The sequence below is a fragment of the Bacillus rossius genome, chromosome 10, assembly GCF_032445375.1.
Source record: "Bacillus rossius redtenbacheri isolate Brsri chromosome 10, Brsri_v3, whole genome shotgun sequence".
NCBI lineage: Eukaryota > Metazoa > Arthropoda > Insecta > Phasmatodea > Bacillidae > Bacillus > Bacillus rossius.
The window spans coordinates 25621492-25639392 of NC_086337.1; the positions used below are offsets into that span (position 1 = coordinate 25621492).

At 38.9% G+C, this 17901-nt stretch overlaps 1 protein-coding gene across 1 annotated transcript in view; it reads left to right on the forward strand.

Moving 5' to 3' along the window:
• Window positions 1-17901, forward strand: part of LOC134535858 (ral GTPase-activating protein subunit alpha-1) — a 124251-nt gene that overhangs the window by 89327 nt on the left and 17023 nt on the right. Inside the window, 4 exon segments of the mRNA XM_063375192.1 lie at window positions 2680-2835; window positions 3702-3860; window positions 4726-4853; window positions 5350-5489. Coding sequence (XP_063231262.1) covers window positions 2680-2835; window positions 3702-3860; window positions 4726-4853; window positions 5350-5489 — 583 coding nt within the window.

Genomic DNA, 17901 nt, shown 5'->3' on the forward strand with positions numbered 1-17901 from the left:
TTACCTCTCCGCCCAGCCAGAGGGTTCGACAACTGTTATTGCCAGTCGCCACCTTACCCCCAACTCACCTAATTGCCTCGCTACTCAGTGCCTTGGCCCGTTTCATCCTGTACCCACCGTAACTGCCTGTACTTCAAAACATGTGACGTTCAGCTACGAGAGCCTGCCTGCCCCTGATTCTAACATCTGTTTATGGACGCTGCCTGAAAAGTGGTGACAATGACATTAAAAGGTAACTGCTGCCATTTCTCTGTTTACGGGCCTGTCCAACCCATCTGTCTACAGAAGCCTCTTTGCGGTATTGTGACACCAGCACGGCAGGAAAACTGCAAGATTGTCGCAGGCAGTTATTTATGCCTTCTGTCCAGTTACATATCCTTAATTATTTGGCTCAGTAGGGGCAGCTTTCTGTGTGTGTGTTAAGTGGGCGGGATTCGGCCCTGCACCAGAAATTATCTGGACTAGTCATTTAACGACTGTCACTTTGCACATGCTCTGGCGGGGAACCCCAGCCTTGTTTGCATCCCTGAAGAACTCGTTCGCGTCCCGTGACTTGGCCGCACCTTCTGCACCTCTGGTGCCTCCCGCGCCTCTGAAATCTCCTGCAACTTAGCAACACCTTCACGACGTGGTCCTACTTCCCTCGACTCAGCTGCCTTGTAGCAAGGTGGGCACTCTCCTTCCCACCTTTCTCCTTCCAGAGGAGGAGTGCTCTTGAATAGAGGTGGAAGCATCGAGGAATATCTCGGTACAAAATAAATGAAACTTGTCTAAATATACAAAATTTGCTTGTACAAAACTGCCTTGCTGCTTGGTAATTATTTCCATTGGGTAAATTCTTCCAACATTTCCTAATAAACTTGCAGATTGTCAGTCTTGCTATGTTCTCACCATGGAAGTGGTCTAAAGATGAAGGAATATTAGTTAACAATTGATTATTAAAACGAACTGTAGCAGTTAATGCTATATGATTTTGTTTAGTAGCCTGAAAGGAACTTGTTTGGAAGAATCATAAAAATGTCATCGATGAAGCAGAGGTGCCCAACCCCCCCCCCCCCCCCCCCCCAAACACTATGACTCACCCCCCCCCCCCCCCCCAACCTAATGATGGCCCCCGCCCCGCCCCGCCCCCCAAAAAAAATTTTTGTGCCATTTTCTCAATGATTTACTCAATTATTTTATAATATTATACTTTTTTAGTATTATATTTTATCACATTTTGCATTAATTAAAACTGATTTTCTAATAATAATTTTGGTCATATCAAGTAATATTTCCTTCCTGAACCAACAGATGCCAAACTGCTTTTGTTGGCGGGGTTGCCAATTTGATTTACAAGATCCCTTTCAATTATCAAAGCACCAGAAACGTATTTTCACATTATAAGCTATAATTATGTAAATAATATATACATTTTTCTCTTCTTTTAACCACCCCCCCCCCCCCCCTGAAATTTTAATGACGCAGTCTGCGTCGTTACCCCCCCCTTGTGGGCACCCCTGGATGAAGTGAATATGTTAAAGAAAGATTGTTAACAATCCATCAGTAAGAAATAAGCATTAAAATAATTTGCAACCAAAAATTGTTTTTCCATCTAGATGGAAAAGGAAGGTTATTCTCATATTAACGTGGTTGTATCATGTAGTTGGAGATTAGCATAGCCTACACCGTGAGCTAACAGTCTCAAGTACAAGAAACTCTCAATTATCTGTGTTAATTGGGACCTGCCAATGCCCAGAGAATTGAAGTCCTTTAAAAAAAAACATATAATCCTTTTGACGGTAAGGGCCACTCTCAAATTTGGTTCGCACCATATATTTGTCCTCAGTAAAACTCTGTGAGCACAAGTGAATTCTTTGTGTTCTGTGTCTCAGCTTATTGAACCGTAAATAATATGGGACTGAGTCCCCATGTGGTCTTTCTCCGTCTCCAGAAGAGGCAGCAGTCTCCCACTTCTCCCTCCCCCCTTACTTTATTGTATATCATTTCCATTGGTGTCAAGTTATTCTTTATTCTCAATTCCTTGGCCTTTCATCAAACTAGCATGCAGATAAACATGTGCCAGGCTGGAGTAGTACACCAGTAGCACTAGTACACATATTCTTCGAGGTGTACTTTCCACAGACCTAACACGGGATAGTATCCATAAATCAAAGATGGATGCAGCAATATGTGCACATCTTGCGAAGCCATGGCGGCAGTCTGTTTGTCGTGAAATATTTCAGTTACGTGCATGGGAAATAAATAGCACGAGAAAAACTGTATTGTTGGCATCATGAAAACCTGTCATGAGAAGATTGCCTTCACACGGTTATTTACAATGATTGATGAAGGAAAGTTAACTCAACACCGCTCCGTGCACACACTAATTTTAGCTAGTTGTTTTTCAGACTTGTTCTGTATCCCTTCCTTTAGTCGAATGCCAGTCATTCACTTTGAAGCGATGCTTCCCCCCTCCCCCTCCCCCCCCCCCCCCCAGAATATTACAAACTAATAATTAAAATAAATTTCAGTACGGATTACCCAAAAACTGGATAATTCGGGCCTGGATGATTGAGAGCTTATTGTGTGTGTGTCTGTCAAAATATCTCTGAACATCTGGATTCATTTTAGTAGGATGAGTTAGTTTTTTTTACTTTGTCTCATTTGCCCATATTCTAGATGTCTCTTATTTTCCAGGTGGAGCTAGAATCTCACACAGGTTTTCTTGGTGGTCTCCAGCGAAACAAAAGCACTGGGGAAACTGCCCCATATTATGCGACTTCGTTTGTTGAGGTTATATTTCACGTTTCCACCAGAATGCCGTCTTCTAACCAGGAATCTCTGTTGCAGAAGGTGAGTTACTTTGTTGTGTAGCATTGTAACTTAAACATGAAGAAGAGAACAACTCCACTCTAATAATTAAAAACCATCAATTCAATTTTCTTCAACACTTTAGCATATGTGAAGGGTATTTTTTTGTGTAGGAAAATCAGCAATACTAAAGTATGTGCATTAAGTGCATTAATTATTTTTATGGAAAAATATGTTGATATTTTGCAAACAGTGGCGTAGCCAGGATTTGTGTATGGAGGGTGTTAAGAATAATGCCCCCCCCCCCCCCCCCCTCCGTATTAAAGTGGGGGGTCCGGGGGTCCTCTCCCGGGAAAATTTGGATTTAAAGGTGTAAAATAGTGCTACTTTAGCAGTTTTCGGTACTTAAATTTAAATATTGTAATGGTAAAAATTTTATTAATTTTAATATGAAATTTGTTTGATTGATGAATAAGAAAAATAATTAAAGATTTGGTGCTAAAGGGGGGGGGGGGGGGTTTAACCCCTAAACCCCCTCCCCCCTGGCTACGCCCCTGTTTGCAAACCATTTTTATTCTTACTTATAGTTATAATAATAATATCTGTGTGATCTGTTCTTCAATTATCTAACATTCAATGAAAGTTTTATAATACCATTTTATCAGTAACCGCTACATAAACCTGTCTCCCTCTCCCACTTACTTTCCCTCGTACTCTCTCTCTCATTATGACCATGCAACAAGTATTTTTTTTATCAAAGAAAAAAATTCTTATTGGTTAAATGATTTAATACTTATTTTATGAGTGCTTAAAATACAACTCTGCAAGTACCCTTAAATGTTTGGTGTTAAATAACTGTTTGTAACTTATATATAAATTTAGTTATTTGCTGATATTTATTTGTGCAGACTCGGCATTTGGGTAACGATGAAGTGCACATAGTGTGGTCAGAACATTCAAGAGACTACCGACGTGGGATAATACCAACGGAGTTCTGCGATGTACTGATCGTCATATACCCTCTCATGAATGGGTTGTTTAGAGTTCAGGTGTCAAGGAAATATGAGGTAAGGCTGGAAGTTGGGACAGATCCTAGTTTCATACCTTCTTGTCTTTTGTTAGTTTAGTTCCACGCGGTCTCCTACTCTTTACTTTGTCCGACAGCTCTGAGCCACATTCTTCTCTTTCTCTCACTCATATTTTATAGTTTATTTAATTTCTTATGTTATTAAATCTCTTTCCTTTGCAAACTTTTGTCTTGTATTAATTTTATGTTTTACAAATTATTTTTTTTGCGTCTGTTGAAGATTTTATTGTAAACTATTTCTGTCTTTTCGTGTCACAACCTTCCTTGCTACACAGGCTCTATGATTTTTTTCCATTTCGTCTCTCATACAACCTCTGTTTTCACCAAGCTTTGTATGTTTATTTTTTCCATTTTCATAGCATAGCAGATTTACCAATAAAATTTAATTAGTAAAGACTTCAGAACAAATAATACAGCATAATGATATGTGCTGATACAGTGTCTTAATTTAATTTTAACTTAATTTCACTTTATTCTCAGGCTCTTAATTGATGTGTTAGTCATCATGAATCTAACAGTCCTCTGCACTCTCTGTGATGTTCAGGAATTTTGGCGTGTCAAGGGCCATCCAAAACATATGCCGTTTTTGACCCTGCATCTCGCTTTGATATGCATTGTACCCATTGCTTCATAACTAAAACAGGGTGTTGTATTTAAATCTAGTTTTGAAATTGGATGATTCCATCAATTTCACTAGAATCGAAGAATTCAAATCCAGTGGTTACTGGAAGTGAACTAGGTGGTGTGTTATTCTTATAAGTATATTTATAATAAATATAATTTTTGTTTGTTATGATTTAATGCATTTCTAGTTCTACACAATGAATATTTTTGTAACATTCCAGATTCCGTATTTCGGCCCACTTTTCAATGAAAGCATTGTTGATGCAAAAATTCTCCCGGGATTGGTGCGGGCTACTGCCATCAATGCTTCGCATGCCAAAAGGAGTATGCTGCCATTTTATCAGAACTAGTAAGTGAATTGTAATTCTGTTATCTGTGGCATATATTGTTGGCCTGATTAACAAACCTACTGTAAGCATTTCCACTCTAATCCTTCTAACCAAAATTTTTTCCAAGGGAACACATTTCTGATTGTCTAAAAGTCAAATTGACTTTATTTTATCTTCTGAATTAACTTTTTTTTTTACATTTTGGACTATATTCCTAATGTTTTTTTTTTTTTTTTTTTTGTAAATATTAGTTTACAGTAAGTAGTCAAAAGTGTGGTTTTGATCTTTCCGTAGTACCAGTAATATTCTAGTGATAAATAAAAGTTGGGAGTTACGAGGTATGCATGCTGTTGCACCCAATAATAAGGTTTGCATTACAAGTATTGGTTAGTGTTCTCTTAAATGTGAACTTTGCTTGCAGGAATTATGAGGTTTGCTAACTGTACTGACAGTATTTAAACTGCCGGGTACACATGTAACAGCTTGTAAAGAAACTGTAATCCTCTCTCCCTGCAGCTACGAGGAGAGAGCCAAGTCCCTCGAGACTGTAGTCCGCAACCACAAAGAGCCGACGACGTTTGAAGAGTTCGCAGCGCAGGTTTACTCTCCCGTGCAGCCGGCATCTCCTTTCTATCCCGGACCAATCCGTGCGTCAGGTGAGCATTTCATGTTGTGTTCTGTGTGTGTGTGCACGCATGTGCGTTTGCAGTGTGTCCAGTTGTCGTGTGGGGGTTGTCATTTGTGTCTCATAGGTGTGGGTGCATTCTTTATGTATGCTAAAAACTAATTGCTAATTACACGTTTATTTTATGCATTTTAGTCATAAGGGCTGTTTACATCATGACCATCATGACCTATTTAAGGTATGCCAAAAGAGTATCTTCAAGAGTACTTTCCTTCTTCAGGCACAAATTAACTTAAGTTCATAGTTTTGGGTACACGTACGTGTTTTTAGGAAGATGTGTACAAATTATTCTTGGCCCAAAAATAAACACTCAGGTTTCATCTATTTAAGCAATTTTCATAGGCTGAAGAAGCCAGTAAAGGTGTGAAGGAAGGAGGGGGGAGGTAGAAAGTTATTAAACATGATTTTATTAAATATCGTTAGGTAGAGCTACAGAAGTTTGCTGTGTATTAACTGAAACCAGAGCTTTGATGAAATGGAGGTAATGAAACTTTTTCTTTTATTTGCTTTAAGTCTGTACCAAATAAGTGGAAATCTCAACATTATTTCAAACAATCTGGTACTTGTTTGCTTTGTTGAAGTTATCTTCTGGGGAGACTGAAGTTTGTGCGGGTCCTTTCCAAAAAAATATTCTGATTCAGTGTAGTTTCTTGTACTTGAGATTTGTTTTTCGATTTCAATTCTAATTCTATGGGACTCAGTACTCTCTTTGATGATGCTTATCAAACTATTCTAGATTTATAGAATTCTCTATAGTTTCCTGCTAGAAATTTCAGAAATGTAATCACAAAATAAAATTTTTAATCATCCCCAATTACAAATAATAATAATAATAATATCCAATTTATAAAGCTAGGGCAGTATGATATGTAGTTAGGTAACTGAAAAGCTTAAAAGAAATTAATAAAATATTTATGAAAAAACATTTTTTATCTTGAATATGAAGTCGAAAAAAAAAAACAGACTGATGGAATTCGACTTAAATACAGAGTATTCACTGGGCGTACTTAGTAAACTCATCTAACACCTTCAAGAATTATTTTTGTACAAAATTACAAAAATAAAAAAATAGCATAGTTATTTATTATGATCCAAATTTTTCACATACAAAAATGTTTAATAAGTAAAAAAAAATTTTGTAGGTCTGAAATTAAAAGTAAAAATTATTTCACATGTGAACTTAACCACTTTATAGCTAATTTTGATTTTACAAAGTTACTCCATATCTGTGTGCTAAGTCTTCATATAATTGAGATTCTGGATCATATTTTTATTCCAGGTCTGCATTGCCTTTAAAGTGGTTTTAATTTAAGGTTGACATAATTGGAGGTCTTCATGCAATCGAGGATGTTTTATTTATTTTTGGTTGTTTAATTTGGTTTGTTGACTTAACACTTTATGTTGCCTTACATTTAAGCTTGCCTAAAATTGAGTTTTTCTTACATTCCAGGTAATCTTATAATTGAGATTGTATCTTGATTTAGGTCATTTTATATTTATGGTTTTTATATTTTATGTCAACTTACTTTTGCTTAATTTACATGTTAGGGTATCTTCTATTCAAGGACATCTTGCATGACTGAATAAATACAATGCTTAACATATACAAATATAAATTGATAGTTAAATATGTATTCAGTTTTTTACAACAAAATAATATATTAATATTGGTTTCCAAAGTAGTACTGTAAATAAATATAATATATAACCAAAATGAACATTTGATAGGCACTATAATATTTAGTTTTCTTTAAACTTTTTGTTTCATTGGCTAATTTAGAAAATTTTAATTAAAGTTAATATTTTGAAATATATTGCACTATGGAATATTCACACACACCTATATAATACATTCATGTAACAAATGAGAAACTACGAATAATTAAAAATATTTATAATTAGTTGGATAGAATTTTTTTAACTAAATGGTGTTTAATTAATTTAATTAACTTGTTAAATGAACAAAACTCATATTAAGTAGAACAAGATTCCTGTATAGTGGGCCTAAAACCCATATTAATCTGCACAAACTTTGTGCAGTTAAAAAACTCTGTAAATGTAGATTTCCAGAATTATCTGATGAAAATTCTAATCAGAAGTATTGAAGATGAATAAAATGTCATACCCTTATTAACAAAAAAAATATTTTTAAAAACTAAACCATCTTTAACGCTTTGATAAATAGAATGAATTAACTAGCTTTAGTTAAAAACATATTCAATTTTTAATATTTGAAATCCATTGGAATCAATGGAATTGGCTTATTCTGGATTTGGTCGATTGCAGAGTTGGAATTTACCTAACAGTACATGAAACTAAATCTGAACAATGTTAACATCTAGATGAGGCCTCTTGTTCATTATTCTTCCGGTAGAACTGCATTGTTGTGAGTTATCGTCAGTCAAAACACCAAAGCTCATCTTTTTATGATTACTTTATTGATGAAATAATAGTCTTTTTCACAATTTGGAGCATTGACTAGCTATTCGTTGAAGACACGAAGTTTCTTGGTAATTAACATGCAGCAACTTAACGTTCTGCACTTCTGGATAAAAATTATAACCTTTTTGTCATAATTCGTCACGTAGTAAAACTTTGACTTTTGTTACCACTGTTCCAGTTATTTGACAAACTGGAAATTAATCAATTTGCAGCATTCGCTACACATATACAACTGGGATGGCTGCATTAATTAGTTCTGGAATGTTTGTTTAACCAGTTCCTTTACAACCAGTGAGTGATGAGTCTTTACATAAAACCATATTTTTACTGTCCTCCATATGGTTCAAAACTTAAGTCTGTGCTTTTATATATAAGCCTTGGTGAAGCCACATTTTTTATTTTTTATATTAAAATATATTTTGCTTACACTGGCAAATTATTATAATTAATATTATTTAAATAAACGTGTGAGTGGTCTTAGAGTTTAGCATTAATTTTTTGTCTCTGTGGCTATGGCTTTGTGGATTTGTAGATACTGCAACTACCTCATACTTGTAGCTCGGGTGTGTTTTTGTGTGTTGTGTGTAGTGCTGTCCGAGGTGGTGGTTTCTGTCTGTTGTGGGTCTGTGCCATCTGTGCTGTGTGTGAGGGGTGGCTTGAGGGGCACAGTACGTACACACATAGACATAGACCGTGCACAGCGGCCCATCATTGGGCTGTTGCGTGCGCCCAACGTTGAACTGCTTTTAGCCAAGAGAACTATTGAAACAACGGTATGGCGGGGGTCCATCGTTGAGTTTATAAAATCTTATGTCACGTCATGTGTTAGAGTTTCAGTGCGATGATTGTTTTTAGTGTATCTCTCTTTACAAGACCATATAAATATGTTCTTCCTCAAATTACTTCGTAACATACAGTAATTTTAGAAAAGCTTGTGATTATTGAAGTGCTATTTGTAATAAAAACCTGCATATATCCTTGTTCTGTGCTTGGACCATTGTTTTCCAGAGGAACATTTTGAGCACAAGAGTTTGGCTAGGTAGTTGAAGCAATGAGAATTTGTATCCATCAAGTATCTATAAAAGGCTCGGCTCCGACGACAAGCTAAAACTTACCGGCGCCATCTTAATAACGCACATTCCGAATTTTCTAAATTCTATGAAGCATCTTTTTTGTGACTTCTTAAACTCAGAAAATGCCCCTTGCAATTGTTGCCATCTTAAAAAATGCCAAATTTATTCTATTTTAGGATGTGCATAGTTTTTGAGGTTTATAAATTTAAAAAAATGGCACAGTTAAAAATATTGCCTGTTTTCTGGCAAACTTATGAACATTTGTTATATGTGTAAATAAAGCAGGTTATTTGGCAAGATGGTTGTTCAGGATGTGTCGAGGTGGCTAAGTGTAATGGTGATAGTCTCGAGCACCATGTAAGCAACATGTTTATTTCAGAAAGACACTAAGCACTTTGTACATCAAATAACAACCTCTTCTTACCTAAGGTGGAAACAGATACATAAATGCTAGTTCAACCAGTATAGTCTGTGCACAAAACCTGCTGGGCAGTGTTGTAATGTTAGCAAACTACTCAGAAGAACTAATGACCTAGGTTCACTATTCTCTTGTTACAAATAAATGTGTCATTTCAATTGAAGTGCACCTTATATTTGAAGCCAATCTTTTTATGTTTAGTGAAACTCTAGAATCTCCAGAGAAATACGTCTAAGGAACTTTGATATCTTAGATTCAAGGAAATACATATACAAGGGGGGAACAAAAAAAGAGGATTTTTATCATAAAAAATGTATTTATTACCTTTTTTTGTACACAACTCCTTTAGTCACCTTCAAAGTACTCTCCATTAGATACGCTGCACTGTCAAGTCTTTTTTCCCACTATTTGAAGCACCTCTGGAACTCTTCAACTTTGATATACTCCAGCACCCTTTGCGAAGCTGTTTTTTACCGTCTCCATATCATCAAAATGCTTCCCTTTTAGATTTTTCTTTATTCTAGGGAACAGGAAAAGGTTTCACATTACTAGGCTAGGTATGGCGAATACGGAGGGTGGGGAACGACAGACCACCCCTGAAAGGCCAAGTAGCAGTTTACTCGTAAGGGTGTTGTAAGGAGGCATTGTCATGATAAAGGAACCAGTCACCTGATCCCAAAGTTCCGTGCGTTTCCTCCGTACATCCTCTTGCAAACGTCTTAAAACTTCCAAATAAAAGTGCTGGTTAACAGTCTGGCCAGGGGAAACAAATTCCCTGTGCACAATTCCACGAACATCAAAAAATACATTATTCATCGTCTTAACATTCGACCTCACTTGACTTGCTTTTTATGGACTGAGGGATTTGCAAGTCTTCTACTAGCGTGACGCTTGCTTGGTTTCTGGATCATACCTGTAACACCAACTCTCATCACCTGTAATGACTTTGGTCCAAAAGTTTGGATCACTTTCAATCTCTTTTTTCAAGTTCTGGCTCAAATTCAGTCATATGTTTTATTTATCCTGTTTGAGAAGGTGAGAAACAAATTTAGCGGCAAACACATCTCACTTGCAAATCCTCAGCCAAAATCTGCTGGCACGAGTGCCAACTCACTCCTGTCTCTTCTGAAATTTCTTCGATCATGAAACAACGATACTCATTGATTTTTTGTGAATCATTTCAACGTTTTCATTGTTCCGAGATGTTGGGGCGGTCAGAACGTGCATGGTCTTCAACACTCATCTAATGCTCTCAAACCACTCGAAAACCTTTGTGTGGCTCATAGCATCCTTCTGTTGTAAGTTTCAATAAATGATGTAGCCAACCTTTTGCTTTTAACTCAATCTCTATTTACTAGTATCGCACAGTACACACAGAGCCGACATGGCTGCAACGATAACAACATTCGTACACATACAAAAAACAAGATGGCACCTAAACAAAGGAAGTCAAATCAAAGTCTATGTAGCAAATACAAATAAAACATTATTACTTTCGTGACTTATGTGTCTCACAAAACATATCCAACACTTCCCCTTGAGACACTTAAGGTTAGAGAAACTAAGATTTCCTTCAGCACAGTATGTGTTCGTTGAATAAAACCTTCGGTATGAACTTACAAAAAAAAACCATCAAACACTATTTGACTTAACTTCAAAACATATCCCAGTTCACGTCATTCATAGCTCCTAGTTAAATCTCAAAATTTAACAATCATGACAGACACTCAAGGAACACGTGCAAGATTCAGTTTTTCACACAGGTACTTGATGCGCGCACCATTCACTGCCTTGGTGAACAAATCAGCAGGGTTCTCCCTGCCAGTGATGTGCTTAACCTGTATCTTCCCCTTTTCCGTCATGTCCCTCACAAAATGATATTTGATATCTATATGTTTCGTCCTTTCAGACACTTCCCATGTCTTACACATGGCTATGGCCGTCTCGTTGTCAGAGAGGATCACAGCAGGGCTGGGCGCAGAGCCATCTTGCCCCAATTCAGACATGAACTGCGATAACCATCTTGCTTCCTTTGTTGCTTCGTAGATTGCATAATATTCCGCAACTGCAGTGGAATCAGCAACATAGGTCTTTTTTCTCGAAACCCAGATAACAGGACCTCCCGCTAAGGTTGCCACAACTCCTGTTATAGACTTTCTGCCACGCCTATCATTGGTAGGTCTGCATCACAGTAGAATATGGCAGCGCCATTTTGTTTGGTAAATTTCAACCTCCAGTCTTTGGTTTGTCTCAGGTATCTGAGCACATGTACCATATCTTGCCAGTCCCGAAGTGTTGGGGTCTCACATTTTTGACTAGACCTGCACACTGCAAAGCTAATGTCCGGTCTTGTTGTTTGCGACAAATGTAGTAGGCTCCCAATCGCTTTGCGGTATAAGTGCTTGTCAAAAGCTTTGTTTCCAGCATCTGTTTCATCATCACGGTTGATCTCTATGGGGAACGCTTTTCCTCTTGCATTTGTCATTTGAAAAGTACGCAGCAGTTGCTCGATGTAGTGAGACTGATCCAGTAATACAGAGTCACCTGTGGAAATGATGTTCACTGAAAGAAAATTGGTCATCTCCCCCATGGCTCTCACTTCGATAGTCCCAGACAGCTTCTTTTTCATATACTCCACTTTCTCACGCGTCCCGAATATGCCTAGGTCATCAACGTAGACAAATACCACTAGTTCCTTGTGGTCATCTATATATACGCAAGGGTCTTTCTTCAACCTTCTCAAATCCCAGCCAGTTAGGATACCGTCAAGGGTGTCATGCCACTCCTTACCACTCTGTTTCAGGCCGTTAATACTTTTTAGCAGTTTACAGACCTTGTCACTCCCTTTTTGGTACATCGGCGGTTGCTCCATGTAGATTTCCTCGGTGAGGACCCCGTTCAGATACGCAGCCAAGACGTCCAGGTATTCCCTGACCCAGCCCAACTTCACTGACAAAGCTAGGAGGACACGAACTGTCTTTTTCTTCACCACTGGAGAGTAAGTTTCAGTAAAATCTATCCCCGGTATTTGGGAAAACCCACGTGCTACCAGTCTTGCTCTATACCGTACGGAGCTTCCATCCGAGCTCTCCTTTAATTTCAAGACCCACTTGCACCCTAAAACATTTTTTCCTTTGGGCCTGTCAACAATTTCATAAGTGTTTTTGCTTGTCAAATTTTCAATTTCTTCATCCATCGCTCTTTTCCAATTTATCGCATCACTGCCCCCTAAAGCTTCTTCGGCACTCTTTGGTTCGTGGGAGCAAGACTTTGTAGACATAGTAATGCACCCGTATGGACAAGAAGGTGCTTCCGAGTGTCTTGACAGGAGTCGAGCAGACCTCCTGATTTCCACTACTGGTTCCTCTTCCCATCCCAAGAAGGGTTCTTCGTCTTCCGACAGGGCGTCATTGGAGTTTGGCTCATCGTTTGTTCTTGGTTCAGTGCCTTCTCTTACCTCCTCGTTCTCATGATGTTTCTCAGTTTCCAGCATGCCCTCGCAGTTTTCTTCCAGTACCACAATGGTTTTGTTCTCTGTTGACATACCACACGCATTGTACGGAAATTTGCTCTCCTGGAAAATAACGTTGTGGGCAATTTTGACCTTCTTAGCTTCTAATTGCCACAGTCGGTAACCTAGCTTCTAATTGCCACAGTCGGTAACCCTTAATGTTTGTTTCATAACGTATGAAAACGCACTCGACACCTTTGCTATCCAACTTATCTCTCCCATTCACATACATCCAGGCTCTGCAACCGAACACCCTCAGAAAATTGAATGTCTTCAGTTTCACCGTTTCCCCTCGCCACAGCTCCAAGGGTATCTGAAAATTTATGGCACGGGAAGGGCTTAGATTTTTCACGAATGCCACAGTATTTGCCGCCTCAGCCCAAAATTCCTTTGGTAGACGTGATTCTGCAAGCATACACCTGGTGGAATTTATAATTGTTCTATTCGCTCTTTCTGCGACACCGTTTTGTTGCGGTGACGCAGCAACGGTTTTCCTGTGCACTATCCCACATTTTTTGAGATGCGCCTCGAATTCCTTGTTGCAATACTCTCCTCCTCCATCTGTCTGAAGTCCCTTTATCCGGATATCATGCTGCAGTTCAACTTCATTTTGGTATTCCTTGAATGCAGCAAACACATCACTCTTCTTCGCCAAGAATTTCACAGTAAGGTGCCTAGAGTAGTCATCTATGAAGGTTAGTAAATATTGAGCCTTTCCCAAGGACATAGGCAGTTTTCCCATTAAGTCAGAGTGTATTAGCTCCAGTGGTCCTTTAGATTTCCTTTCGCTCATTTGGGGAAAGCCCATTTTTGTCATTTTTCCTTTTATGCAAGTGACACAAGCATTAAGCATCTTCCCCTCAATCTCCAGTTCAGGTATTTTTCTGATACTTTCTTCATTTAGGTGGCCAAGCCTTTGGTGCCACACCATTATACTCTTCAACGCTGTAGCATCCCTAATTTCACCGTCATGGTTTGGCATATTTACTACATTTGCGATACTGTCAAATTTCTTTTCAGAGTGTAGTACATATAAGCCATTTGAGACTGGAGCCTTGAAAAACATTTCATCATGATCGTAAGCTATGGCTTCTCTGACATTCATTTCCAGACGAATACCCTTTTTTGCCATCTTGCTTACCGAGAGCAGATTGAAGTTAAATTCTGGCACGTACAGTACATCCGATACAGTGAGAGTCCACCCCCCACATTCATCAGTGATTTTTATCTCTACCATACCACATCCACTGACCTTCGCTGTACCTTTACCCATCGTTATTTCCCCTTTGCAGTCTTTCATGTTGAGGAACAGTTCCCTTTGATTTGATATGTGGTCAGTTGCAGCGGAATCTACAACCCAGTCCACAGTGTTTTTCATGGGTGAAACCAAGCCAAATGCACTCACTAATGCCTTGTGTTTTAGCTTCCTATCCTGTTCTTTGCTAGTTGTGTTGTTATAAGGCTTTGACTGGTCATCCTCATTGCAATCACTTGCCCAATGTCCATTATTTCCGCATCTGTAGCACTTCACTTTGTCACAAGTCTTAGCCATGTGACCCCACTCGTTACACCTGTAGCACTTTCTATCAGTGGGGGTACCAAATAACCTATCACTTCCTTGAGTATTTCTTTCAACATACCTGTTCTTCCAATACTCCGTTCCTTCATTTCCTTGTCTTCCTCCTCTTCCACGCCCTCTGAACGCTTGAGCACCTCCTAGATGACCATCGCCTTTTGCTGCAAGTGCTGAAACTTCATTTTCTTCCCGATCTTCATTACCTTCTTCTAAAAGTCTTGCTTTTACCAACCTGATTGATAGGTTAGGTTCCTTTCCCAACTCTTCCACCAGTCCGCCATATTTATCCCACTGGAGTCCAAGGAGGATGATACCCGCAATCTGTTTGTCCGTGTACACCCAACCAGCCGATTTCACTTTCTGGTATTGTGTTTGTACACGAGCCACATATTCATGCAATTCCTCCCCTTCACCTTTAGAGACCAAAAACATAGCTTTTAGTGATCTCAATCCCTGCAAAAAAACTAACCTTCGTATGTATGTCCGCCAGTATTTCCCACTCTTCTTTCGCCAGTACACATTCCGCAATATCGTTAAGATATGAATCGGACACGTTTTTGTACATAAATGCCAAAGCCTTCCTGTTAACCCTTTCTTGATCCGCATTCATTGGTGGCACAAATCCTTGTTCTATAGCATTCCAACAGTTAATTTGTATAAGTTCGGCCTTTGCCCGTAACTTCCATGCAAAGTAATTTTTGGAATCCAGCCGCGGGATGTTGCTTCCTTACTCTGTATTTTCGTGCAAAGCCATCTTGAACCACAGTTTTCCACGCGCGCCGATCGGCAACTTTACCGACTCACTGCCAATCACAGTCACAATCTCATCACTCGCAAAAAACGTCCTGGGCCCATAACCTGTTGTAAGTTTCAATAAATGATGTAGCCAACCTTTTGCTTTTAACTCAATCTCTATTTACTAGTATCGCACAGTACACACAGAGCCGACATGGCTGCAACGATAACAACATTCGTACACATACAAAAAACAAGATGGCACTTAAACAAAGGAAGTCAAATCAAAGTCTATGTAGCAAATACAAATAAAACATTATTACTTTCGTGACTTATGTGTCTCACAAAACATATCCAACACCTTCTGGTAAGCCTCTGTTACCGATTTTTGAAACAGAAAACAAAATTTCAAATACGCTCTTTGTTCTTTTAAAACTGCCTTAACATCTTTGCAGGTGGAACATGAGAACAGTAAGAGAAAAACAAGACTATGATCAAACATTAACCTATAAACTGACACAGTCTGGGTCTGAGCTACTTTTTAGGGAAGGTACCTATCTACTAACCCCTTCTAGCGGGTAAACACTCTACTGTGTCTGCGAATGGCAGCACGCTCTCAGTCTGGTTTTTTTTGGGTCCCCCCTCGTACAGTATAACACTGTTGTAAGGTTGCTGCTTATAACATTTTCCTTATTTTAACATCATCCGCATTTTCTATACATAAGAAATTAATACATTTCCTGTGTATAAAATTTTATGTTTAAATATGTCATGCTTATAACATAATAAAATAATCCTTTAAATGGTAAAATATTTTACTGATTTGTATCAAAATAAGAAATTATATCCTAAATTGGAGCATAATTTATTTATGCTCCAATGAAAGTTGAGAGATTTGTAAAGAATAAGGTAAGTGCTATTAAAATGCAAACAAGTATTGTTAAATGTGCCCATAGTCACTTATGGAGCAGAAACTTGGACTGTAGACAAGAAAGATGCTGGGAAGATTATTATAATAGGTATGGAGTTTACAAGGAGTATCGTTGGATAATTTATGTTTGTAAATAAGTACTGATTGTCTTTTACTACACATGATAAACATCAAACAAACGGCAATGGTCGCGACATACACACACTAACCGGATACAGGAAGAAAAAAAAAACAGGAGTGGGGGATACACCACTAGAGTCAAGTTAAGGTTTAAACAATTTATAAAACAACAAGTATGTTGGCAATTACGAGGCTAGACAGGATCAGGAATGAGATTGTGCAAGCAAGAGCAGGAGTACAAGACTTAAATGAGATCATGGAAAAAGTAAGAATAAGATGATATGGTCATGATAAGAGAATGGGAATAAATCTGTCCAGGAAAATGGAATTGAAGCACACAGGAAGAAGGTCCCAAGGAAGACCAACGAGAAGATGCGAAGAGCAGATTAAAAGAGGGCATGAGACAGGAGAAGAATGGAACAATGAAGGAGGAAGAATGTTGTAGGGACAGAAGAAAACAGAGGCATTCTTCTTTTCCGACCCGACCGCAGTCTGGAAGCAGTTTATGATGGTGGTAATGGTGGTGAATGATAATGATGATGGTGGTGGATGATGAGTATAATGATGGTGGTGGAGGTGAATGATGAGAATGGTGTTGATGATGGTGGAGCTGAGGGTGGTAGCTGATTATGGTGGTGGTGGATGATGATTGTGGTGGTAGTGGATTATGATGTTGGTTTTGGTGGTTATGATTATAATGGTGGTGGTGGATGACCATGGTGGTGGTGGTGGAGGATAATGCTGATTGTGGTGATGGATGATGATGATTGTGGTAGTGGTGGTGGGTGATGATGGTGGTGGTGGATGATTGTGTGGTGGTGGAGGATAATGCTGATTGTGGTGATGGATGATGATTGTGTGGTGGTGGTGGATGATTGTGTGGTGGAGGTGGATGATGATTGTGTGGTGGTGGTGGTGGATGATGATTGTGTGGTGGTGGTGGATGATGATTGTGTGGTGGTGGTGGATGATGATTGTGGTGGTGGTGGGTAATGGTGGTGGTGGATGATGATTGTGTGGTGGTGGTGGATGATGATTGATTGTGTGGTGGTGGTGGATGATTATTGTGTGGTGGTGGTGGATGATGATTGTGTGGTGGTGATGGTGGTGGTGGGTGATGGTGGTGGTGGTGAATGATGATTGTGGTGGTGGGTGATGATAGTGGTGGTGGGTGATGATAGTGGTAGTGGATTATGGTGGTGGTGGTATTGGTGGATGATGATTATGGTGGATGATGATGGTGAATGATGATGATGAATGTAGTGGTGGTGGCAGTGATGGCAGCAGTGGTGGTGGATGATAATGGTGGTGGCAGATGGTGTTGGTGGAGGAAAATGTTGATTGTGGTGATGGATGATGGTGATTGTGGTGGTGGATGATAATTTTGTGGTGGTGGTGGTAGATAATAATTGTAGTGGTGGATGATGATGATTTTGGCGGTGGTAGTGGATGATGGTGGTGGTGTTAGTGGTGTATTATGATGATGGTGGTGAATGATGATGATGAAGGTGGTGGTGGTGGTGGCATTGATGGTGGATGATAATGATGGTGGTGGTGTGGTTGGATGGTTTTGGTGA